General features: G+C 41.7%; 1 protein-coding gene across 3 annotated transcripts in view; it reads left to right on the forward strand.

Moving 5' to 3' along the window:
* The window catches only part of PARP8 (poly(ADP-ribose) polymerase family member 8), a 161,352-nt gene that overhangs the window by 76,217 nt on the left and 59,290 nt on the right, over positions 1-25,845 (forward strand). For 2 of the 3 annotated variants that reach the window (XM_039544888.1, XM_039544889.1), the window contains 6 exons: positions 2,194-2,231; positions 3,960-4,049; positions 6,363-6,433; positions 10,099-10,176; positions 16,978-17,072; positions 23,844-23,904. In XM_039544888.1, coding sequence (XP_039400822.1) covers positions 2,194-2,231; positions 3,960-4,049; positions 6,363-6,433; positions 10,099-10,176; positions 16,978-17,072; positions 23,844-23,904 — 433 coding nt within the window. Of the gene's footprint in view, positions 1-2,193; positions 2,232-3,959; positions 4,050-6,362; positions 6,434-10,098; positions 10,177-10,955; positions 11,045-16,977; positions 17,073-23,843; positions 23,905-25,845 lie in introns of those variants that run through there. The other variant, XM_039544890.1, reaches the window with a different exon arrangement.

Below are 25,845 nucleotides of genomic sequence, written 5' to 3' on the forward strand. Positions count from 1 at the left end.
TAGTGACTGCCAGTCTGAAGCTCTTTAAGGGGGATGGTTCAAATCAGAAATTGCTTTAAGGGTTCAATTAAAATATAGCAGGTGTACAATCGGTAGGAAGTAGCTTGCCATTAATGCATTAAAAATAATATAGCTTTTCATGCATAGAAATGAGAGAGGTTTTTTGGCACCAAAAACAAATTCAGTTTTTTAAACATTTTTCCGGAAGTTGAATGTAACTAACGTATGGTTACAAGTGTAAGCATTAGGCTACTTCCCTCCACAGGTTCAAATGAACAGCTTTGTGTTGCCTAACTACGGGCTCAATTGTGCATGATAGGCAGAGCCTGAGTAAAGGCCGATGTGGAGGCGAACTGCCCCAGTGGGAGCTACATATGGCAGAGTGCCTCTGAGTGCTGCAGCATACATGGAGAGCACCCCATTATTATGCCCTTCCAGAGGGGCAGCACAAATTCCCCTGAATGCTCAGAAAATGTTTAATTTGAAAGAGGGGAGACCACTGTTTGCAGTGAATTTAATTAAATTTAATTACATTTTTGGTTTTCTTTCAATATCAGAAGTAAGAAATCTATAGGAAACAGACAGATTTCCTCCTAAATTTTAGGCTTTAAACTAGATTGGCGGTGTTTCTAATAAAAACACAGATTTTATTTTTTACTCCAAATAAACGTCCCTTACTTTTTTAAGCATTTATTTATTTTTAACCTTGTGAACACATCTGTCTCTTTAAATTGTTTCTTCTGTGTGACACATCATCATGTAATTTTAGTCTGGCAGTTAGATTTTCTCTTTATACTCTCTCAAATGGAGGAAACTTAAAAATGTTGTGTAGATTTTATCTAGGAGTTCCCCTTCCTCACTCCAGGCTATTACGAGGAGAACAAAACCTTTTTCTTTTTCTTTTCTTTTCTTTTCTCTAACCTTGATTTCCTTTTTCATAACGTCAAGGTTTCCAAACATCTCTCCCTCTTTTTCCCTTTTTCATGGTTTATGCACATATCTGTCTTCTGTCCTCTGTCCCACTCTCCACTGGGACTAAATCATAGTTGCAAGGCTCCCCTTGACTTCAACTGGCTTTGGATCAGAACCTAAACTTGGTTGTAGTTGTTTGCAGAATCTGTCTTGAGGATATTTTTAATCCAAGGATCTCATACTGAAAGTCCTATGCATGTAGAATCACCTCTTGATTCCACTGGGAATACTATCTTTGGAGGACCAGCACTATATTTTTTTCTCATCAGTTTTACACTGATGTGACCATGGCTATTGCACTGTGCACACACCAGAATGTATTATTTAGATATGCAGGTAGACATATATTATATATATATACGAATTCTGAAATGAAAAGTACATGAATTATACAGTGGAAAGCTTTCAGCATGCTACAAAGATTAATTTGCTTGGTGTAAAATAAGGATGCACATTAACCTTCTTAAAAAAATTAAGTCTATGGGTCTGATTCAGCACTTAGCAGCCAATGGGCAGACTTCTACACCAATGGTGGGCAATCTGCAGCCCATCAGGGTAATCCGCTGGCAAGCTGCCAGACTGTTTGTTTACTTTTGCATGGCCTCCCACAGCTCCCAGGAGCCGCGGTTCACCGTTCCCAGCCAATGGGAGCTGCAGGAAGCGGCGTGGGCCACAGAGACGTGCTGGCTGCCGCTTCCCACAGCTCCCATTGGCCAGGAACGGCGAACTGCAGCCACTGGGAGCTCCGGGCGGCCGTGCAGAGGTAAACAAATGGTCTAGCAGCCTGCCAGTTGATTACCCTGGTGGGCTGCAGGTTGCCCACCATTATTTTACACTTATACAATCCCACTGAAGTCAGTGTTATGCCCACATGGAACTAATTGTAGGATTGGGACATATGTATACATTTAAACAAATAAAACATAGTAGGCTCAATGGAGGCAGTGAAATATTACTGTAGAGAGAACACTTTGTAATGCAATCATGATATTTTTAAGATAGTTTAATTTAGACTTGAGCTGGTTTAGCAGAAGTAAACCTTTGAAATGGGGCATTACATTTTTGAGCTAAGCACTTCAAAAGCTGTCAAAGTAGCTGTTGCCTCCTGTCTTAGAAGCTGTCAGAAATCTATAAATAAACAGATAATTCAGAAGTAGAGAAAATTCTTATGCTGTTATTGTTATTAACACCGTTGTTTCTTTCTTTTTTTGTTTCTTTCAGCATATCCTATTCAGTACATGTCTCGGAGGATTATCCAGGTATAGTGCAACATTCTTGTGCTTGAAGCAAATATCGTTAGAGCAATATTCAGAGGTTCAGATGAAGATATTTGAAAAAGCATTAATGTGTTCTAGGAGCTTCTTTTTGCTAATCATTTCCTGTTAGATTGTTTTCACAGTCATTTCTCCTTTTCAGCCTTCATTTGTCAGCCAGGTCAGGGTGAGAAAACCTGATTCACGAGTTTAACGAGAAGAGGGTTGTGACGCTTACCGTGTCTAAAGCTGTCAATGATGATAATCTAAAAACAACCCAACTCCTGTTTGGTATGAAATATATAGCTTGATCCAGTAAAGTGCTGAACATTCTGGCTCTGATCCAACAAAGCACTTAAACATGTGCTTGAAGTCAGTGGGACTACTTGTGTTCTTAAACTTAAGCATGTGCTTAGGTGCTTTGTTGCATCAGAGCTGCACCTTTTAGGATCAAGACATAATATGTCTTAAAGGTCAAAACTACTATAAATGACAAGAATCTGTATGCTCTTTTTGTAATATTTTTCATTTTAATATGTATTCCACCTTTTAGAAAACTCCTAAACAAGTGACTAAGGCCCTAATCTTGCTAATTTATAGGGAAGAATGGATCCATGTGCCCATGCAGAGCAAGAATAGACTGTGATCAACAAACAGACTGCTAGTATGTTTAATAACCCAGAACAGATTGTTGCCCTAGATGTTTGGGTGTTAATTAGACTGATGGGGAATCCTCAGCAGGTAAATTTGTAGATATTATAGGAACAGCTCAGGGAATTATGGGTACATCAGTTTCATACATTTCTGTTACCTATGTCGCATCATCACTATGGCACTAGTAACAATGTTGAAATCATCACCTAAAACTGAATGAATTGCTTCACAAATCTCTGAGTGATTGGAAGCAGCTGAACATTAAGCCTTAAGTCCCTGAACCATTGTGATCTGGCAACTGTCAGTAGTGGCAGCTATTGAAAAGTTTCATAATTGTAAGTGAAACTAAAACTATTTTAAACAGTAAGGTTGTCCCCACATTGTTTATACATTGCTGAAATCATGAAAGTATCACTGATATTTTTAGAAGTAGTATTAATGGCACTGAGCATGATCTTTGAAACCATTTCCTCATAATTGCAACATAATATTAGGATAATTATGCTCCAAAAGAGCTGTATATACTGTCAATGAGTATACTAAAGTTCCATTAATATGAATCGATACAGTGTATCTGCATGACTCCTGTGGGAGACATTGAGTATTTTGCCAGTAAATAAATGTCCATAATGATACACATTGGCTGACGTAGACTGTAGAAATGTTATTGCCTATTGTTCCGTTGATCTTTATACGTTGACTAACACATGCTGTGATGATGCCAAATGAGCACCATGTGTTTGTTGTTGAAGGACCCACTCCTGCCAGAAGTGAATCACTGGGCCAATGCATTGCCTTCAGTGGGACTCTGCGTGGCACAGGAGGTCCATCCTGCCTAGAGCTCGTTGCAAGATCAGGGCCAAAGGAAGTTAACCTTCCTTTCTCCTACCCTTACATGGTTTGCACATTTAGGCACTTCAGCGCACATAGGAGACCCACAGATATGAAGTAGTTCCTTTATGTTACAGATGGAAGCATACTGGTGGGGCAGCCTGGGAGGCTGCTTGGATGGTGTCATTGGGCTGTGGATCAGGCCCTTATTATGTACCCATTATGCTAAGAATTGTTTCTCTTTTATAGATAACACATATGTTTCCAGTTCAGATAATGATGAAGATGTGTTAGTTACAACAGAGTCAATCCCAGTAATTTTCCATAGAATCGCAACAGGTAATATTGAGTCACAAATGATTTTTCAAGTTAAAGTTTTGTGGGGGACTGCAGGATACTGCCCATACATAAAAGATGATATGCCAATACGGATTGCTGTGCATCTTGTAGTTTTCTCACAAGCTCGTTGTTGGGTATGGTCATACCTTTTGGAATAGAAGCAACTAAAATATTTCTTTTGGGGAGTGTATAGGCAATATATGTTTTCACTCATAGCATGGCTTACAATCATGCTAAAGCAATCCTATTTGAATGCAATGGGACACACTTGCCCATCATTAAGGCTGCCCAAAACTCATTTTCATTTGCTTATCACTTTGCTAAACTTTAACCATTTGAGATGAACATTTCTATGTCAGGTATCTACCTCAGGCTGATTTTTTTTAAATGTTTTTAGCAAAAATGGTTTAGCCATTTTTGAGAACAAAGCTAGGGAAGAACATATTGTTTTGACCATGTTAAAAAATTCCAGCACCCTTACCTTTGAAAAGCTCTAGCAACCTCATGCTTTGGAAGAGAGAGTTGAAATTTGCCTGAGTAGTGTCAGAGATGTGCCTTTTGCCAACCCCATGAAAATCTGCCCACATTTGGCTAAGTTATAAGCTTTTAAAAATCACAGTTCACATATGCTCAGCTGCTAAATTCCCCAAAGATTCTGTTCACAATGAGCATGTTGCAGTGAGAGGCTGACTTTTCCTGCAATTGCAGTTCTGAGCTGCTGCAAGCTGTGCTGGGTTTGGGTCTAGGCATGTGAACTGAGAGTAGGAAAATTCTCCTGTGCTCTCAGTGACTCCCCTGCAGGACCCAGGCAGTGTGGAGATGGAAGCTGTCAAATTGGATCCCAGAGGGGACAAGAGCTGGAGTGGCAGGATCAGAAGATTGGGAGCCTGTGACTAGAAGCTGCCAGGAGGAGAGAAGAAAACTGGGAGTGGGAGTTTGAGTGGGATGAGAGGCAAGGGTGGCGGCTGAGACTGGGCCCTGGGGGACAACCTGGGATTGGCTGGGAAAGGGAACTGCGACTGGCTGGTCAACGAGAGTGGGACTGGAAGCCTGGGAAGGAAACGGGCTGGGGATGGGGGACTGGGAGCCAGTGGGTACAAAGGAGACTGCACAGGCTACCTTAATTCTGTCATTTCCTAACTTTTGAGTGCTTGACTTTGCAACCTGAATACTGTTATTTTAATATAGTTTTTTTGTGTTTAACATAGAATTAGCCTGAAAAATATATTTTCAGTGCAGGAATGGAAAACTGGTACAACGTTGCTAGAAAGCAAACATTTTAGGCCCTTAATCTGATCTCACTTAAACTGATGTAAATCAGTGGAGTTACAGAGAAGCAAAACAGCCATGAGATCCTAATCAGACCTTTAAGATACATTTCTTTCTTCAAAGATACCCGTGTTATAATATTTTTAAATCAAGTGTGAAATTTTATATTGAACATCAAAACAAAACCTTTGTCTCTATAAAGAAAATGAAATGACTTTATTTTGCCAGTTTCTTTTATTCTTATGTAAAATCCAATTAAAATCAATATCTCAATTGTCATCTTGTAACATTCCAGCAAAGAAGAAATTTAAATTGGCACCTAATAATGGCGACATGTACAGTACAGACACTGCACACCCAGCTAGCACAGCTATAAATAGCAGTGTAGACAGTGAGGCATGGCTTCGGCAAGTACAGTAGAGTGCCCTACACACCTGAACCTCCAGGGTATATACTCTACATGGCTCTCTACACTCCCAAGCAGTGCCTCCCAGGGCATTTACCTGGCTATTATAATGTCCTGCTGCCTGCCCTCTGCTGGAGCCTTTCCCTGTTGTCTACATGTTGGCCAGAGCCTTTCACTGTGGCATACAACCACACACAGTGCAGTGCAGTAAGTGTGGCCACAGCCTGCCATTCACTGCAGCGAGTAGCTAAATAGGCAGGTCCTGTACTCTACATACCTCCATAAGTGTGGACATAGCTTAAATCTAGTTTACAAGTAAATAAAAGTGATGGGGAAAAACCTATTTATGCAGCATTTTGTATTGTAGAATCATAGATTCCTGAGGCATCTTGGCTTCTTGTATTTATATTGCTAGATTGTAAGCTCTGTGGAGCAGGGACTGTCTTTTTGTTCTGTGTTTGTACAACACCTAGTACAGTGGAGTCCTTGTCCATGACTGAGGCATCTAGGTGTTACAGTAATGCAAATACTACTATCACTACACTTATTTCAGTTCGGTTTTTTTAATTACATAAATAAAATGATTTTAGATTTGTCATGGCTATTAACTATTTTCCTTTTTAATTATTTTTTTTTAGAATTAAGAAAAACCAGTGATGTTAACTGTTGCTTATCTATAAAATCAAAATTACAGAGGGAAAATGGAGAGGTATGGTATTGTTTTATTAATGTAGTCCTTATATATTTTTTCATTGGAAGGTAGAGTAACAAACTACAGAACATAACTTAATATTTCTTTTGCATTTAATTTGTTAAAACAAACACCAGGATGGAATTCTGTCCCCACTGAAGTCAATGAGGCTTTTGCCATTGACATCAAAGAGGTCAGGATTTCACTCCAGATGTACACAAACAATCTATATTTTGCAAGGAGGCTGTTAAAAGATGCAAAGTGTTATCAATCTAGGATGGCCGAACCTTCCCCATAACGCTTTCTGCCTTGGAAGTACAACTGTGTCAGAGAAGCTGATCACAAAGCAGTTATCTCCTAACCTGATCTTATGCACAGGATCAGATATTTCAAACATTCACTTCCTAGCTTAGCGCTTACTAATGTGAGCATGACAGTCCCATTGAAGTGAACAATAGGTGAACAATAGGTGGTTTTTAGAGTATCAGGCCCCATGGTTCCAGTGTGTAATTTATATTTGGTTTCATAACTAGGTCTGATCAAGGAAGTAACATAGTTAAGAAACAGCATTAAGGTGAAGTCTTTGGTGAAAATTGGCACACAGATACTCAGTCTGACAAACCCTTATTACCAAGCATATTATCTCATTACTGCCACTGTAATCAAAGGGCTTAAGCACTTTATAGCCCTGATTCAGGAAAGTGCTTAAGCACATGCTTAATGTTAAATGCTTTCTCGAATAAGAATAAGTTCCTGAATTGTAGTCTGTATTTGATTGTAATGGTTTGCTGGTTTCATCACTTGTTTTATACTGAGATAGAGGACAACCCTGTGGCAGCGAGGTTTCCTGATGTGGTTGTATTTGTAGCATATAAGCCCTTATTTGATATAAGAAGTTGCAGTGGAAATTTTTGACTTGCACTATCACAGAATTTTATTCAATGATCTTTAAAGCTTAGAGAACCAAAATAGTCACCAATTACAAAGTATTATGGAGTACATTCCTGGTGAAGAAATATTTTTATTTTAAAATTTTTTAGGCTAAGTTAGATTTATTTTCACGATTAAAAGCTTGAGATAGGTTTAATTTTCATGGCAAAGAAATAGAACTTTTTATAAATTTTAAATTGAATTAGGATCCAAGTAAGATATTATCTTAAGAAACCCTGTTAATGAAAATCTTTAACACCAAGCATCTCTGTGAGCCAGACAATCAAAGTCTTTACTTCATTGCGTGATTATATCATACATGCTGGGTTTATTGCTCTTCTAGTATGAGGAGTTTCATTTCTCTTTTTTTCTGTTGTTGGTGTGTTTATTTTGTTTATATTTGCAGCATGCTTCCCAGGAAGCTACGGTTATTATTAGGCAGTGGAGACTGAATGCATTCTTTTGTTTTTCTTCAGTAAAATACCACCAAAAAAAGTCTTAAAATTGCTATGAAATTGGCTGAAAATACGATTTTCACTCAATATACACATGCACAGCATACAGTATGAATTTACAGGCAGAGATAAGGAGATAAGATTAGAATATGAGGCCATGGAAATTGGTGGCAAAAGTATATCTCACTTTTCTGAATCTATAAGATTAAAAGGAAAATTCTGTTCAATTCACACAGTTGATTTCTGGGTTATTATGGAAGTTTTGTGCCTCCTGTGAATGCAAAATGTGCAATAGATAAACTGTGGGTCAAATAGGAGAATTTTGTCTTTATGATTTTATCAAGTATTCAATTTATGTGAGCTCCTGTTAACATAAGGGCTGTGAATGACAAATGGATTGTGGGAACACAAGAAATAATGTCCTTAAACAGTTGAATGACATTAAGCAAGGACTAAAGTGTGACTTTCTGACTTACGTTGATAAAATAGTACCGTTTTCTATGAGTCGTCTCTATTGTGAGTGTAAATTGATAAGTTAATTGTTTTAAAGGGATTTGAAGATGAATGTTTTATGTAAAATCTAAGTGTTATTTATGTTGTTGACAAATTAATATAGACTATTATAGTTGATTTGCCAGAATACATTAGGTTAATGCCCTATAGGTAGGATCCTACCAAATTCATGGTCCATTTTGGTCAATTTCACAGTCATAGGATTTTAAAAATCATAAATTTAATGATTTCAGCTATTTAAATCTGAAATTTCACAGGTAAAATTCATGGGTAATTGTAATTGTAAGGGTCCTGACCTAAGTTCCCTCTAACCTGCACAGGTGCGCAGCTGCCTATTAAGCCCCGCACAGGGGCACAGGGCTGTGGCAGGAGAGGCGCCCCTTCTGGCCGCCCCCAGCGTGGACCTGCAGCAGCGGGGAAAGGCGCCCCTCCTTGCCAGCCAAAGCACGGACCTGCAGCAGCGGGGAGAGGTGCCCTTCCCCACCGACCAAAGCCTGGTGGGGAGAGGTGCCCCTCTCTGCTGGCCAAAGCACGGACCTGCAGTGGCGTGGAGAGGTGCCCCTCCCCACCAGCCCCTCCACGGACCTGCCCCGTCGGACGTGCTGCAGCCAGGGAAGAGGAGCCCCTCCCTTGGCCCAGCCCAGCCCCACCGGAGCTGCCATGTCTGGGGAGAGGCGCCTCTCCCCTGGCCACAAGCTGCCGCAGCAAGAGAGGGCTGGGGGGAGTCTTCTTTCTCCCCACTGCAGCCCCGGGGCAGCCTGCACCCCAAACCCCTCATCCCCGGCCCCACGTTAGAGTCTGCACACCCCTGCACCCCAACCCTCTGCCCCAGCCCTGAGCCCCCTTCCGCACCCTGAACCCCTCATCCCCAGCCCCACTCCAGATCCTGCACCCCCAGATCCCAACCCTCTGCCCCTGCCCTGAGCCCCCTCCCACACTCTGAACCCCTTGGCGCCACCACACATCACTTCCATAATGATGCACATAACAAAATTCATTCCACACATGGACGTAAAAAATTAGAGGGAACACTGGTCCTGACCCAAAAAGTAGTTGTGTGTGTGGAGGTGGTTGCAAGGTTATTGTAGGGGGGGTTGTGGTACTGCTACCCTTACTTGAATGGCTGCTGGCGGTGGCGCTGCTGACTTCAGAGCTGGGCAGCTGGCGAGTGGCGGCTGCTGGCCAGGAGCCCAGTTCTGAAGGCAGAGCCACCTCCAGCATCAGTGCAGACGTAAGGATGGCATGGTATGGTATTGCCACCCTTATTTCTGCACTGCTGACTGCAGAGCTGGGCACTGCTTTCAGAGCTGGACGCACAGGCAACAGACGCCGCTCTCTGGTTGCCCAGTTCTGAAGGCAGCGCAGAAGTAAGGGTGGCAATACCGCAACCCCCTAAAATAACCTTGTGACCCCCCTGCAACTGCCTTTTGGGTCAGGACCCCCAATTTGAGAAACACTGGTCTCCCCCATTAAATCTGCATAGTATAGGGTAAAAGCACCCAAAAGACCAAATTTCACCCGGGGGGGGGGGGCACCAGATTTCACAGTCTGTGATGCATTTTTCATGGCCAGGAATTTGGTTAGGCCCTACCTATAGGGACAGTTTAATTTTGTCATTCATTGGTTGAATCAGGCCCACGATCCTCTTGCCTAGAAGTTACTAATGAAAACTCTAAATAAAGTGTGTGAAGTGTTTATTTGTAACAAACATAATTACAAAAAGAAGAAAAGCAAATGTCATTCTCCTGTTTCATTTGCTAACCTTTATTTATTTTTTTAAATAAGGACTCGAGGCACAATAGTGCAGTTGAAGAAGATTCTGAAGGAGATAATGATTCTGAAGAGTTTTATTATGGGGGACAGGTAAGGGAGAACATTTTCCCAATAATTTGCAAACAATGTCCTTTGAAGGCTTCTGAGATGATTTATTTTGAGTTTTATATTGATCTTCAAATTTGTGCAGTTGTAAGGACAAGAAAACTGATTGTAACTTGGATGTTTTTGAAAATGGGATCTATTTTATAGCTTCCAGGAAATACTGTTCACTCTAGAAAGCATATATCCTATTTACATCAATGGAAGCAAAATAGGGTTGTAAACTGTTATGCATTGGGGCTGACATCTGGTAAAAATAATAGCACTGCATTTTAATGGTAAAAGTGGTAGCTACAAAACTCTTGTGATCTATATTATAGTAAATTTTCTCCTTTCTGAGCTCTGTAGTCTAATTCACCTAGAGAGATGCTGATTTAAAAAAATAATAATTGTATCTCTGTGTCTTTCCCTCTTGTTCCCTCAGCAGAATTATTTATTACCATATCCTAGTCCCTACTGGAAATTAAAATGTTCCCTTTGTACTTATTTCTTTTGAGAGGTCAATGGAGTGTTTGACTAGGGCACTCTCTTTACTCTTGATGTCCAGAAATCATCAACTAAGGGGCCAATACATTCAAACAGTGTTCATGGGGGTGGTTTTTATTATATAGGCATGCGGCCACCAGGAAACAGACTGAGAACACCATTCCATAAGCTACCAATTAGCTGTTAAATAGTAACAGGTTTTGGTCAATATTTGTCTAGATTGTGTTTGAACTGGTAACATTACATTCTATTTAGGTAGAACCCTTGCTCCATGGAAAGACAACAGAGAGAGATGGGAATAAAATACAGTAATCACCAAAAGCAAAAAAATCAACAGCTGTGATTGTCCTGAATGAGTACAAAATATTGGGTAAGCAAAAAGAGGAAGAGAGAAGACAAGAGATCATTAGAAGTGCATTAATGAGAGGAAAAGAGACAGGTTATGAGATGGGATGTAAAACGAGAGAGTCAGGTATAGTCTACACTACTGCAGTAAACAGATCTAAGCTACGTTACTTCAGGTACGTGAATAACGTAACTGAAGTAGACGTAACTAGATCCACTTACCATAGTGTCTACACTGCACTGTGTCGACTGGAGATGCTCTCCCACCAACTTACCTTACACTTCTCGGGGAGGTGAAGTGCAGAAATCAATGAGAGCGTGCTTTCCCATCGATTAGGCACGTCTTCACCAGCCCACTAAATCGATGCCACCACACCGATTGCAGCAGCGCTGATCTCCATAGTGAAGACATGCCCACAGAAAGAGAAAGTGAGTTCTAAAGAGTTTTGTGTAAGAAAAAGAAGGCATGAAGAATTAATGCAATAGAAGAATTGTGAGATGAATGAAGAGAGCTAATAGGGAGACAAGTAATAGAGAAGCCGCATAAGGATGTGCTATGTTAACTTCGATGGAATAAATGGGCCAAAGGTGTTAACATAACCAGTCGCTGACTGACATTAAACAGTGTTAAACAAGGAGTTTGGTATACAGAGACTTCAGCCTGCTTAGTACGATGGCAAAGATACCATTAAAAAGCCTTTTAACCTTTTATTAAAGATACAGAGAAGAAGAGAAAACAGTTAAAGCATTTTAAATGTAAAGTACTAAGTAAAGCTTTCATTTTGATGACATTTCTTGTTTCCTTTCCCTTTATCTGGAAAGAGTTTTAAAAGGAAAAAAATAAAAACCTTGTTAGATTGTCTCCTAGATGGTATCAGAGAAGGTAATGCCATCCTTTTGGATAAAAGAGAAGAAATTAGTTGAGATGAGCTTGAGCAACTGTTGCTGCTGCTCTTGTTAAAATCCTGTCCTATTTCATTCCAAGTGGTGTTTTGGATTCTGCTGGAGCTGGTAGAGGTGGCAATGTTATCAGTGTCCCTCTCTTTGGCTGCCAGGATTAAGACAAAGAAGAACTGGGGAGATGGTAAGGGTGGCCGCTATGATGGTGACACTCATGCCAGTAGCCTCCATCTGTTCTGTATTCTTCTCCCAAAGACTTTATCTTTTAATGACCCCAAAAAGGGAGTGATTGGTGGAATAGCCCATCCCCTCGTTATTTTGTCTGCCTAATATCTGACACACCAATTTTGGTTAATTTCTGGTTCTACATCTTCTGTTTTCCAGCACAGTCCTTGAATTATATAAACTTGGCCGTTTTTTGTTTGGACTAATTTAGTCTCTTCCTGGTTCTCTCTTTCTACATATGCAAATTGTTTATAAAGTGATAAATGCCAATTTAACCACATGAGAAATATAGCTGGAGAAGAAATTGCTAGTCAAAGATAATCTTACCATTTCTAACTGGTGACAACTGAAACAGTGAGAGAATTGATTGTGAGAAAAGGGGAAGTGTAAAAGAGGAAAGCGTTTGGGAGTGGTGATGAAGAAAAGACATAGGTTATGTCGGCCTAACTTATGTTGCTCAGAGGTGTGAATAAGCCACTCCCGATCAATATAAATTACACCGACATAAGCGCTCGTGTGCACAGAGCTTCTCCCACCAACATAGCTTCTGCTGTTCTGGAGGTGGTTTTATTATGCCGATGGGAGAGCTCTTTCTTGCTGGCATAAAGCCTCTTCACCAGATGTGCTGGAGCAGCGCAGCTGCATCCGGACAGCTGTGCTGCTGCAGTGCTGTACGTGTAGACATGCCCATAGTGTCTTGGTCATAGCGGCAAGGTTTGAATCACCTGTACATAATTTCCCCAAAAGATACAGTTGGGTAAACAGTTTAAAAGTAGCTAAATGACTTTGGCACCTAAATCCTACTGATTTTCAGTAGGAATGAGGGCTTGTCTACATTAAGAATTCATTCATGCCAAGGTGGGGTGTGAATCTACCCTGTATTAGCTTGCTGCAGACCGTCTTTGTGGACACTGCTGACGCACAGTTTGTTAATGTGCTTTGATGCAGTCCTCTTTGAAATGGGATTTAGGAGTTATCTTCCTAAATCACTTAAACTCTTTTTAAGAGCTCTTACCCACTGTTATATTGGGACAAAGAAATCTGTATCATGTCTCAGATTAAATGTGGAGACTGTCTAACAACAAGTCATTCAGATACGATAAACTTATCAGACCTTTCACTTTTGGGACCTTTAACTCTTATACTTGCTGTCTGTGAGAGTCTTTGTGCGCTCTTCCTTTGAATCTCTACCCTCTGTACATTTTCAGGAGATAACAGCAGATCAGCTCTTGTTGAAACAAAAACACCATTGCTTTTGGTTCTTATACATGCTGCTCTTGTGGTGTAAACTTGCAGATGCAGTTGTAAAAAACCTCTGCCTTTAATCAAAGTTTCCACTCACCTCTGCATGTTCATAAATGTGGCTAGGGCTGTCTCACAAGGATGGGCAATACCTTATATGATATGTTCCTAATTTGGCATTCCTCCTTGCCAATAGGGGAACACAGAATTTGCTGCCCTTTCCAGCCCTTAGCCATCCATTACCAGAAATTTTGTGGGAAGCCGTTTATTGAGGAGCCAGGCAACCCACATATTGTTCTGGACAGATTTTTCTGATGCTTCATACAATAGGGAGAAAAAAGATGGCAAGTCAAGTATGTTGTGATTCACAGGATAATCACCCTTCTCCGTTCATAAGGCAGGACTCCATAATCATCAGTACATCATGTCAAGATTTACGTTGTTTAAGTCAGGGGTTCTCAACATTTTTTCTTTATGAGCCCCCCCCCCACCCTCCACATGCTATAAAAACTCCACGGAACATGTTTGCTGCAATTGTTTTTCTGCACATCAAAGCCAGGACCAGTATCAGCAAGCTGGGCAATTGCCCAGGGCCCCACACCACAGGGGCCCTGTGAAGTTAAGTTGCTCAGGCTTCATCTTCAGCCCCTCTTGGCAGGGCTTGGGGCCCCGGCTTCAGACCCATGCAGTGGGGCTTTTCCTTTCTGCCCTTGGCCCTAGCAAGTGTAATGCCGGCCCTGCTTGGTGGAGCCTCTGAAACCTGCTTGTGGCCCTCCAGGGGGCCCTGGACTGCTGGTTGAGAACACTGGAGTATATATATGGTGTCGGAATTTTTATTTTAAAAAAAGAAGATAGCTTTTTCCCTCATCTAACATGAAAAAATAAAGGATGAGCTTATGATTATGTCAGCAACTTGAGAGAGTAATGGGTGTCCTAGTTTTTTTCCTTCTTGAGGGGGAGGGGTATAGGGATGGGAGTCCTGCCACCCTCACCTTACTCACCCTCTCCCTGACAACTGATTCTGTCTGACTCAGCAAAATGACAGTCCCCCAGCAGCAGCATCCTTTTTCTCTTCCCTGTATTAGACCCTAGCTTCTGCAGCACAGAGGATAGGAACAAGACTCTTTCCAGAGCTATGCCTTCCATCTTTGACAAGAATAAGTCAGTGATACACTAGCTCAGATCCCTCCCTTTCCTAAATATTCTTAGTACGTCTGGTAACCTTGTGCTTCTGCTACACTGATGAGTTTCAGATGGGCTTCAGATTCTTCGGTGAATTCCAAATGTGGTCAAATTATCATTGGCTAATTTTCACTTACGAAGGGGGATCAGATGAGTACTGTTTAATTCAGTTGAAATGTGCATCTCTAACTGTCCAACTTGATACAGACCACTGAATCTCAAATTAGAATCCTACTACATGTGGTGTACAAATCAAGGGCCCAGTACTGCCATCAGTTCCGCCTGTGTAACAACAACTGTTGTCAGTGGGAAGTCTACATGGATATTTGAAGGCCAGAATTGGACTCTAGTGCTTCATTCTTTGCCTTTCTCAGTGAGACAAAGCCAAATCCTGCTCTCATTTCATTTTGTACTCATCCAAATCTGGGGAAATTGACTTCTGTAGAGTTACTCCAGATTTAAACTAGTGTAACAGGATACAAGGTGACCACATCATCTGTAGCAGGGGTGGCCAACTTGAGCCTGAGAAGGAGCCAAAATTTACCAATGAACATTGCCAAAGAGCCACAGTAATATGTCAGCAGCCCCCCATTCGCTACCCCTTTCCAGCACCCAGCGCCTCCTACCCACCAGCAGCCCTGCCAATCAGCACCTCCCCCTTCCTCCCCATGCTCCCGCCTGCCACAATCAGTTGTTTTGCAGTGCACAGGAGACTCTGGTGGGGAGGGGGGAGGAGCAAGGGCATGGGAGGCTCGGGGGAAGGGGCAGGAGCCTTGGGGGAAGGGGTGGAGTGGTGGCAGGACCTGGGGCAGAGCAGGGGGTTGAGCAGTGAGCACCCCCCAGCACATTGGAAAGTTAGCATTTGTAGCTCCAGCCTCGGAGTCAGCAGCTATACAAGGAGCCTCATATTAACTTCTGAAGAGCTGCATGTGGCTCCGGAGCCACAGGTTGACCACCCCTGATCTATAGGCATTCACTATAACTATAAAAGTATTTATGGATTATAGTATTTTTTCCTAAAGGACAATACCTGATACCTTTAAAATGATATGTTGTAGATCCTTATAGAGTATAGACAAATATAATTTATTTGGACCTCATAAAGTCTAATCAAACTATTGGTTTTGTTCTATGATCTTAAACTTCCATTGACTGTTTCTACCTCCCATATGCAATAGAGATATGCAACGATACATTTCCTACTGTATTATTCACACATTTTGAAGAGGAATAATAAAGAAGGAAGATTTATCTTAGGTCATGTCACTTTACAGTTATGATGTTGTAGACTATCAGTAATAATAACAAAGTGACGAGTTCTAAGTCACTTAGGTGCTTTTGAAAATTATATACTATATCCCTAATTAATTATTTTCTAGGTGATTAATTTCCTTGTCTCTTGTGACTTTTTATCAGTTTATATTTTTGTTTTTAAATTTAAGTGGTTTTAGATTGGAGAAATATTAGCAAGTAGAGTTAAACAAATCTAGGAAGAAAGGAGGACTTCAGTGAGGCCAAGGTTTCATACTGCATTTTTGGGTAGTTTCTATAAAGCCCCATAGATTTCATCCCTATTAAATTCAATAGGATTTTTCCATAAAAGATATTTATTAGTAGTAGTAGTACTAGTACTTCTGCTACTTGTATTACTGTGTGCTTAGGAACCTGAATCAGGGACCAAGACCTCCTTACGCTAAACACTCTACAAAAACAAGAAAAAAGACAGTCAGTGTCCCAAAGAGTTTACAATCTAAGCATAAAACAAGAGCAAACAGATAGATACAGACAGAAGGTGGAATACAAGGAAACAATGAGACAACACGGGTCAGTATGATAGAGAGTGGTCTCAGCATGCAAGTGGCCTAGCCATTTCAAGTTTTTTATAGGCATCATGCCAAAGGAGAGTTTTAAGGAGGAATCTGAAGGAGGACAATGAGATAGCTCTGCCTGTATTTGAACTTGGAATGAATTTTGCCAATTTTATACAATTTTTGCAAATAAGTTCCTCCTTTCCTATTGCACAGCCAATTTGTTTTTCTCTCAGAAAAAAGTGAAATTGGTCAAGTGTTAAGATGCTAAACAAACTCACCAACAAACTGACATTTATCTTCATAGAAAGGAAATATTGAAAGTGAAGCTTTCACTTTTTTCACAAAAATCGCTTCTTTGTCAATTTTTTTCCTCTCTTTTTTTCATATGGCCTTAGCAGCAGCTTGTGTTTTGGTACAGTACCATGGTAAACATACCATCAACGGAACATGGAGGCATACAATAGAAGAGAAAAGACCAGATGAAATTCATGGAACAACTTGAGTAACACCACCATATTTGCACTTAGAATACTATGAAAATGTTGCTGCTAGTAAAAAAATAAAATAAAAACACCCACCATATTACATTTATCTGCAGGTTAACTATGATGGAGAACTTCACAAGCACCCACAGCTGGAAGCTGATTTGACAGCAGTGAGAGAGATCTATGGGCCTCATGCAGTATCTCTCAGGTACATCGTTTTAGTGGGTAACTAAAAGTTCTGTGGCTGGAAAAAGGACGTAAAATTGGTAATCAGCAGCATAAGTTTAGGGAATCGAAGCTTGTTGGCTATATTCTGGCATGTTTGACATGTTGCAGATAGGTGTCTATGCAGGATCGCCATCACAAACTGTACAAAGGGTCATAACTAAGGTTATGATTTAGTCACAGGTATTTTTAGTAAAAGTCATGGACAGGTCACTGGCAATAAACAAAAATTCCTGGCCCGTGACCTATACATGACTTATACTATAAATACCCCTGACTAAATCTTGAGGGGCGGGAGGCACCCCAGAGGGATGCTGCTGGGGGCGACGTCTATGGGGGGTGCCCTGGGGGCCTGTTGCTGAGGGGGTTAGCGGCACCAGCTGCCAGGGGATGCTGAAGAGTGGCTGCTCCGGCCGCCCCGAGACCACTGCTCAGTCCCCGGGGCCAGCAGCACTGGTCGCTGCTCGGGCTGTTCCCGGAGCCAGCTCTCCGGGGCCGCCTGAGCAGTGGCAGGTGTGGCTGGCTCCAGGGCTGCTCCAGCAGCAGCTGGTGTGGCTGGCTCCAGGGCCGCCCGAGCAGCTGGTTGCGGAGCCACTCCAGCAGCGCCCGCTGTGGCTGACCCCAGGGCCACATGAACAGCAGACCCTGGAGCCTACTGCTTGGGCAGCCCTGGGGTCAACCACATTGATCATCACAGAAATCTTGGAGGTCGCGGAAAGTCACTGAATCCATCACTTCCGCAACCTCTGCGACAAACACAAAGCCCTAGTCATAACCTACAGATTTCTAGGGGGATAATTTATATCAACTAACGGAAAGTGAACGAACATTATGATGTAGCAGTGATGATTCTGAGCTCTGCTTTGTAGTGTTGTTGAACTTGCTAATACAGCTGCCTATGCTCAGAACAATTTCTTAAGGCATCATCTTGTAAACATTGAAGTCAGTGAGAGTGTTGCTTTTAACTTTAATGGGGACAGGATTGGGCTGTTATATTTTGATTAAAATTACTGTAAAGCATAATTTCACTCCAAATATTTGTTAAACTATCTTTGCTCTGTCATGTAGACCATAATGTTTTCATGAGGTATTATTTTAATAATAATAATAATTAATAATAAATACATTATGACCAGGAGGCAAGATTTAATAGATCTGGTTGCAAAGTGATAGAGAAAATATCACCTTGATAATATGATATGAGACAAGAAATAAAAAACTATACTCATGATCATCTTGCATATATTGCATATAGCAGTTTCCATGAACCTATATAATATGTTAACTATTTTATTTTAAGAAAAGAGATATTGTTTAAAACGAAGTTGTGTGGTGCTGCTGAATAACGTGCCCATTTAATTTATCAAGTGTACATTTTAATGGCATATGTTTAATTCCTTGGATGATATTCCTAAAAGAAAAAAAGTCTTCATTATCTGCCGTTTGAAGTTAAGTGGAAATTCATTCGATTTAAAGGACATTGGAAATTTAAATCCAAGTAGTTGTACATGATTTAAGAAATGAATGAGATAATCATTTAGTTGCCAGACTGTTAAATGCTACACTGTGTGAAATTCTGTATACCTTTATAATATGTTCCCTCAGGCACTTAACATTACAACAATGAATATAACCTTTTAAAAATGTTAATGCATTTAATTTATTGAATAATCTGCTTCATTGTGGGCTATGCCATCTCTTATGGCTCAATTCATTAGAATTTGGTATCTGTGAGTGCTTCTGGCATGTGGAAAACTTTTGTGTCTCCTAAGTTCTTCAGCAGTTGACAATATCCATATATCTTTGGCAACCACAAAATGCAACATTAGGCATTCAGTTTCATCCTCTCCTCTAATCCTAATTCCCTGACTGCACCAAGTCCAACTGACAATGACATTGGGGGCACCCGCTGAATAGGACTATATCGAAGGGCATGTCTACACAGCTGCTTGGAGGGTGCTTTCCAGATGTACACTAGCTCTGCTCCAGCTAGCATGCTAAAAATAGCGGTGTGGCTGTGGCAGCACCAGTCACCCAAATACCCCCTAGGTACATACTTGGGAGGCTAGCCTGAGCTGCTGCCAACGCTGCTATGGCCACACTGCTATTTTTTGCATGCTAGCTCAAATAGAGTTTACATGTGTCTGTCTGCCCATTCTGGGAAGCACTCACCCAGCTGCTGTGTAGACATCCCCTGTGAGGGTTGCCTCTTCCCCTGCTGCTATCGATCAACCAGAGAACTTTAAAGGTAAAAACAAGGAGTTTCTGCAGACACTAGGCATGCATGGTATTCAGCTCCTCATCACTGAGCTCTGGATGCTAGAAATGGGCAAACCTTTCACACATTGTTTATTTGCCACATGAACCAAAGCCCTCAGAGTCCGTTCACAGTGATTATTGAGGGACCAGCCTCCTGAAGGTTTGTTTGAAAGATCTCAAGAGCTGCACTACCACATCAGGACTATGGGATGACATCTGCTTCTGCCTCACTGTAGGCTGTGGTAGGAGAAATATTTTCTAGCTCCTGCAACTTTATTAGTGGGAATAGCCCTAAAGTCCCTTATAAAGGGGGGGTGGGCTTTAGAGAGCATGAAAATCCCTTGGTTGTACCCTTTTTATCTCCTCTTATTTCACTCAGCTTTTGTGTATTTTGTTGTTTCACCTACATTTTTATTTAATGGTGGGATTTTGCTCAAAGACCTAGTCCTTCAACACTCACTCACTTGAGTAATATTAGCACTTGAATAGTTTCGTTCAGTTCCATGGTCCTGCTTGCATAAATAAGCATTGCTCACAGACTTTCAGGATCTGGCCTATGGTTCTTCAAGCAATTTAATAAAAAATGTGAGATCTTTTGCACTGGTTTCATTTTAATGCATGTTAGTGAGTTTAGCTACTTTGTACACACAGTATTGCAACATCTTAAATTTAGGCTCTTTTCCAGCAGTGAGTTCCATGAAGCCAATACAGCTTCATAAAGCTCCTCCTTCATCAAGTTCAGGGTCAGGGTTTGTGTCTATACAGGGCTGGACCAAGCTGCTGGGTAATTGCCCTGTGGGCTAGTTCCTTCCATTGTCTGCAAGGCCAGTCTGATGCTGTAGTTTGAAGTATATTGACAAAATATTTTCAAATATTAAAGTTAATTTTTTGGTTTAATTCTTGCATGATTGTCAGTTTATGCAATCTCAGGCCACTGTTAAGTTTAATAGATTGGCAGGGAGGTCTTTCTTACCACCTCTACCTCAGGCTATGGAAGCAGTGGGAAAGGGGTGAAAAGAAAGCTATCCCATTTATGTGTGACAGCAAGCACTGGTCAGTTATGTTTTGAAGAGGGACTGTTTAAGGAAAAAACACAGCTGATTCTGCTCTAAAATACTGTTCACTTAAGTAATTTAGGTGGAAGAGGAACACAACACAAATTTTATGTCTAATGTATGTGCAAGGTAGTTGTTCTAGCCTGTATTTTTCAACAGTTCTTTGATATGCTGCGGGAAGGTCACTGAAAGGAGGCAAAACACGAGAGGGGAATACAAGAGAGAAACCAGCACAAGCAAACCAGTTACACATTAAATGTAAAAGTTCAAGCACTTTAAAATACTTATGTGCATGAGTTAAAACTGTGCCTTGGGGAGTCCCACACTAACAGCATGTGGCAGATAACACAAACTAACACTGACCTTGACAACATTACAGGGTAGTCTTCAAGGTTCCGTTATTCTTTAGCAGTTTCTCCAAAATACTAAACAGAGGCTCAGGGTTTTTTTGGGTGGTTTTTTTTGTTGTTTTTTTTTGGGAGGGGGGAGTTTTGTCAGATCAACTACACCTGTCACCTTGATCTTAGCTTTTTTCACTTTTCTGAAACAGTTTGTATACACTCTTTTTAGTAGCTCTCAGGGTTTCCCAGAGAAGGAGCAGGAGTGTGATTTCTCTCCCCTCTCCCCAATCCTCTCCACCAAACCTCTGGTTTCTTTTTTGCATCCCTCTTCAGCACATTAGTACCACAGAGGAACTATTTGGCTTTAGAGTGAGGATTTTCAGAGGTGTCTAAATGCAGAGGTCAATGGGAGGCCCTTAGGTACATTTGTAAGACCCTTAATGTCTTTTTGTATCTTTAGAGATTTAGTTCTTCCTCATTTTAGCATTTAGCATATAAAAATCCAGGCTGTAATCTATAATCCTCTCTGAAATGAAGCTAAAAAATTGCCTATCTATTCAGTCTACTCTTCCTTGAAACTTGTCTCTAGGCTGCTGAGGGTAATGACTGAAATTTGACAAACAGACAAACTTCAGATACATGGGAATGCATTAGACATTGTTCAGTTGATGAAAGAGCCCATCCCCTGAGCTGTAACAGAACATAAGTAAAGTCAAAATGAAATTAGGAAAATATTACAGAAATCATCTGTGTAACCGTCCTCTCTAAACCAGGGCCGCCCAGAGGATTCAGGGGGCCTGGGGTCTTCGGTGGTGGGGGCCCCCGCCACCGAATTGCCGCCGAAGACCTGGCACTTCAGCGGCGGGTCCCGGGGCGGAAGGAACCCCCGCCGCCGAATTGCCGCCGAAGACCCGGAGCAGAAGAAGCTCCGGGGGCCCAGGCCCCACGAGAGTTTTCCGGGGCCCCCAGAGCAAGTGAAGAACCCTGCTCCAGGGGCCCTGAAAAACTCTCTCGTGGGGGCCTGGGGAAAATTGCCTCACTTGCCCCCCCACTCTTGGCGGCCCTGCTCTAAACCGTCTCCATAGACCACTGGAAGTTAAGGTAAGATCACTCAAGTGAAAGGGAGTTTGTTATGGACATGAATGGAGCAGAATTGACCCATACTGTTGTCGTGGGTCTTGGTCTGTCTGGCCCACACGTGAAGTAAATATAACACGTGGAGGAATAGTGGAGGCAGAACATTTTGGGCATCCATATGAAAGTATTAGTCTGCTTACACAGCTTGTGTTCAAGCAGTTTTCCTACCCTCTATCAAGAAATCTACCGTTATGCATTTCATTAGTATTATGCACTTCGTTACTGTTGTACACTTTACTGCTTTCAGAAAAGTGTGCTCAACTTGCACAAACTTTAGAAACTTTAAAAACCTCACCAGAGGGCATCCGGTACTTTTTCAATGATGGTTCCCTGTCAGTGTAGCTTCTGCTTTGTTCTTGAACACTAGGTAAAGGATTCATTGGGCACTATTACCTTATTCCACCATCCCCACCCCAATAAATAAATTAATTAAAGAAAGAAATAAAAAGCTAAGTCAACGTCTGAAAGCCACTTTTATGATCATAGTCTTTGCCCATCTTGCTAGCACTCAGAAAACAGAAAAGATACTGGCAAGTAGATCTGAATAATCAGAAAGGAGCCAATTGTTTTCCTTTTTGTCTCCTTATACTAAAGGAGTCAACTTTTAATATGATGCCCATTATGCATCAGAACTATGGTTTGTGATGGAAATTCTTACATTTTTTTCTTTTTAAGTTTTTTTTTCCTAATAAAATCAATACCATTTAAAGGGACTATAATTTGTTCTGGGTTGGCCAAACAGATGCACCTTACTACTGTGGCACCTGATGGAGAATACAACTTTAAAAAAAAATCCTTTTGTAAAGTAAATTTAGTGTTACTCTGATGTTGCTGGAAAATTAAGTACCCTTTTATCTTCAAAGTAGATCCAGAACAAACACCACCTGCTTAGACTTTCCCATGCTGCCTGACTAATGTGCCCCAGTTTGGTTCTGCGGGGACCAACTTTGTACAATACAATACAACTCCCAGTGAGTTTTATAGAATTCAATAATTCAAAATGGTGTGCAGTACAGCTGCAAAAAAAATGAGGTATAGCTACATGAGGCCAAATGCACTTTTGTAGATTCAGGGAGGCACAAATAGCACCTCCCTGCATCAGCCTGGCCTGCAGTGTTATAGAGGGATTCACCCCAGGGAGGACAAGTGGTTATAATATTGAAGGTTTCCTTTGCCAAGGGGAGCTTTAACCTCCATTGATGTATCCAAAGAAGCTCTTTCAGTGGCAGCCTTAAAGGGAGGAAGTTAATTAGCCTGCTCTCCTGGCTGTCCAGCCAGCATTGCACACTTTCTGAGATGGACTAGACACCTGTAAGCCTGCCAGGACTGGGGAGGTAGTAGGTGCTTTATGCAACTCATAGCAGACTTTCCATTACTAGGAGCCTTATACAAAGATCTTTGCCTGTTTCCATAGGTGAATCTTATCTATTGTATGGGGAACAAACCCAAGCATTTAAGTGTAAATGATGGTTCAGTTTCTGTTCCTGTTCAGTCTTTACCAGTTGTGATGCTGTTTGTAGCAGAGCGAATACCTTGTTCACTGAGAACTGGAATGGATTCAAACACTTCATTACACAAAGGCTGTCATTTCATTGCGACCATCAGTTGTTAATGGCTTTTGGTCACTGCAAACCAAATGTGAACCAGTGACCTAGAGATAAATAGCTGTCATTTACCCAGTGTTGTCCATTACAGAGTATCCCATTACAATTCCCTTGAGCTATGCAGTTCCTCAAATGTGATTATCTGTGTTATTGAAGGCTTGGAGTATTATTTGCAGAGGCTGTTAGTTGATCCCTTTCGATACAGCAAAAAGTCACCCATTATGGAAAAGTTCGCCTCACTCAGTTACATATGAACTTTAATATCCATTACTGGTTTTATTCTTAATAAGATCTCTCCTCTTATAGATGCTCTTGGGCTGAACAGTACCTGGAAAGTAATATAATTCTTTACTTTCAGGGAATATGGAGCCATTGATGATGTAGACATTGATCTGCATATTGATGTTAGCTTTCTTGATGTAAGTAATCTAATCATATAATTTTATAATGAACATTAATACCCATTTAATTCTGTCCTATATGAGATTCTGTCAGAGATTCCCCTCTTTGGATTCTTGATCTTTACAAGCTCCTGTCACATTATTGATTGCTACTCAGTTCTGAGTGGAAACATTTTCTTGTCAATCTGCAAACTCATTACTAACATATTTTTAGCTATTTATTTGCTACATTCATATAGAATTGCCTTGGGAATAAACAAGAGGGCAATCTACATGATCACAATGGTCCCTTCTGGCTTTGGAACATATGAATTTATGAACTGAGGCGAAAGCAGTACATCATATGCTCCCAGAGGGGAGACAACCTAGGATGAGTTTCACCTTGCATAGTTTGCCACCGGTGCTCCCTGCTAGGGAAAGGTTTGGGTGGCAAAGGACGTAGATAACAGTGCTTCCTAGCCTCTCCTTCTCCCTGGAAACATTGTTCTTCTTCGAGTGTGATCCCTGTGGGTGCTCCACTTCAGGTGTCGTTGCGTCCTAGCACCGTCAATCAGAGATTTATGGTAACAGTGTGCACGCGGGTCATGCATGCCCAGTAGGTGTCTTGCAGTGCCATTGATGTCGTGTCCAGTGCGTGTACGGCCCGAGCCCTCCAGTTCCTTTAGTTGGTTAGGCAGTTATAAAGTTGTATTTAGTGTTAATGTTAGTTTTATTAGAATTTTTTTTTAACTTCTCCCGGTTTTACCCTCCCTGTAGTTTCCCCACAGCGGGGTCGGTTAACTGTTCAAGATGCTGGCTCCCAGGCTTTCAATAATGCGGCTCCTGCCGCAAACCAATGCCTGTTTCTGATGGCCACTCCTTGTGTGTCTGATGTCTTGGTGAGGTGCATATCCCACAAAAATGCACCCACTGTAGCAACCTGAAGGCGAGAGCCCACCGCAACTGGGATCTCCGCCTCAAAATTATCTTGATGGAGAAATCTCTCCAGCCAGAGATGGACCACCGGTCTCCTATCCGGGCACCCTTCCATTCAGGGACAGGAGACATGCCTTCCTCTAATAGACCAAGGAGGAGGGCACAGACGTCTCTGCAGAAAGCACCGCAGAAACATAGGCAGTCTTCTGCCAGGTCGCTACCCCCGATGCTGACACATGCTCTTTGGACAAAAAGTTTACTCGGCGACATTACAATTCAGAGTCGCCAATTATTCTGCTCTATTAGGAGCTTCTAGATGAGAAATGAGCACAATTCAAGGCCATTCTAAACAAAGGTTGCAGAAACAGCTCTCCAGGAGTCTTTGGACATCGCAGATACAGCAGCCAGAACCATGGCCACGGCCGTAGAAGTGATGCACCAGGTGTCCTGGTTGCAATCCTCAGGCATTCCCTTGCCATCCGGACCTGCTGTCTCAGAACAACAGTCACACTCTTCACCCCAATCCGGAGAAACTCCACCTTCAAGCATGGCTCCTGCATGGGTTCACTATGGGAAACTAGCCTGCTTGGAACAAGTCAAACACGTATTACTAAACAGCAGGAAAGTGACCACATGTAATACATTTACTGAGCACTGTGCTATCACTCAAGACTCTAGGGCTGACACCATAGTTGGCTCTAACCGTATTTACCTCTGAGACTCAAATGAACCCAAAGTCTCTCCTGCCTTCTGAGGGGCACTTCTCTACAGTCACCTGAAGTGGAGCACCCATAGGGACAGCACTCGAAGATGAAGAGAAGATTACTCACCTGGTGCAATAACTGTGGTTTTTCGAGATATGTGTCCCTGTAGGTGCTCCACTACCCACCTTCCTCTCCTCTACTTCGGAGTTCGCCATTAGGACTCTGCGGTAGAGAAGGAACTGGAGGGCTTGGGTCATGCATGTGCTAGACATGGCACCAACAGCACTGCAAGATGCCTACTGTGCATGCGCAATCCGCGTGGACACTACTACCATAATTC

Source organism: Mauremys reevesii, linkage group 6 (genome assembly GCF_016161935.1).
Source record: "Mauremys reevesii isolate NIE-2019 linkage group 6, ASM1616193v1, whole genome shotgun sequence".
In the NCBI taxonomy this organism is placed as follows: Eukaryota; Metazoa; Chordata; order Testudines; family Geoemydidae; genus Mauremys; species Mauremys reevesii.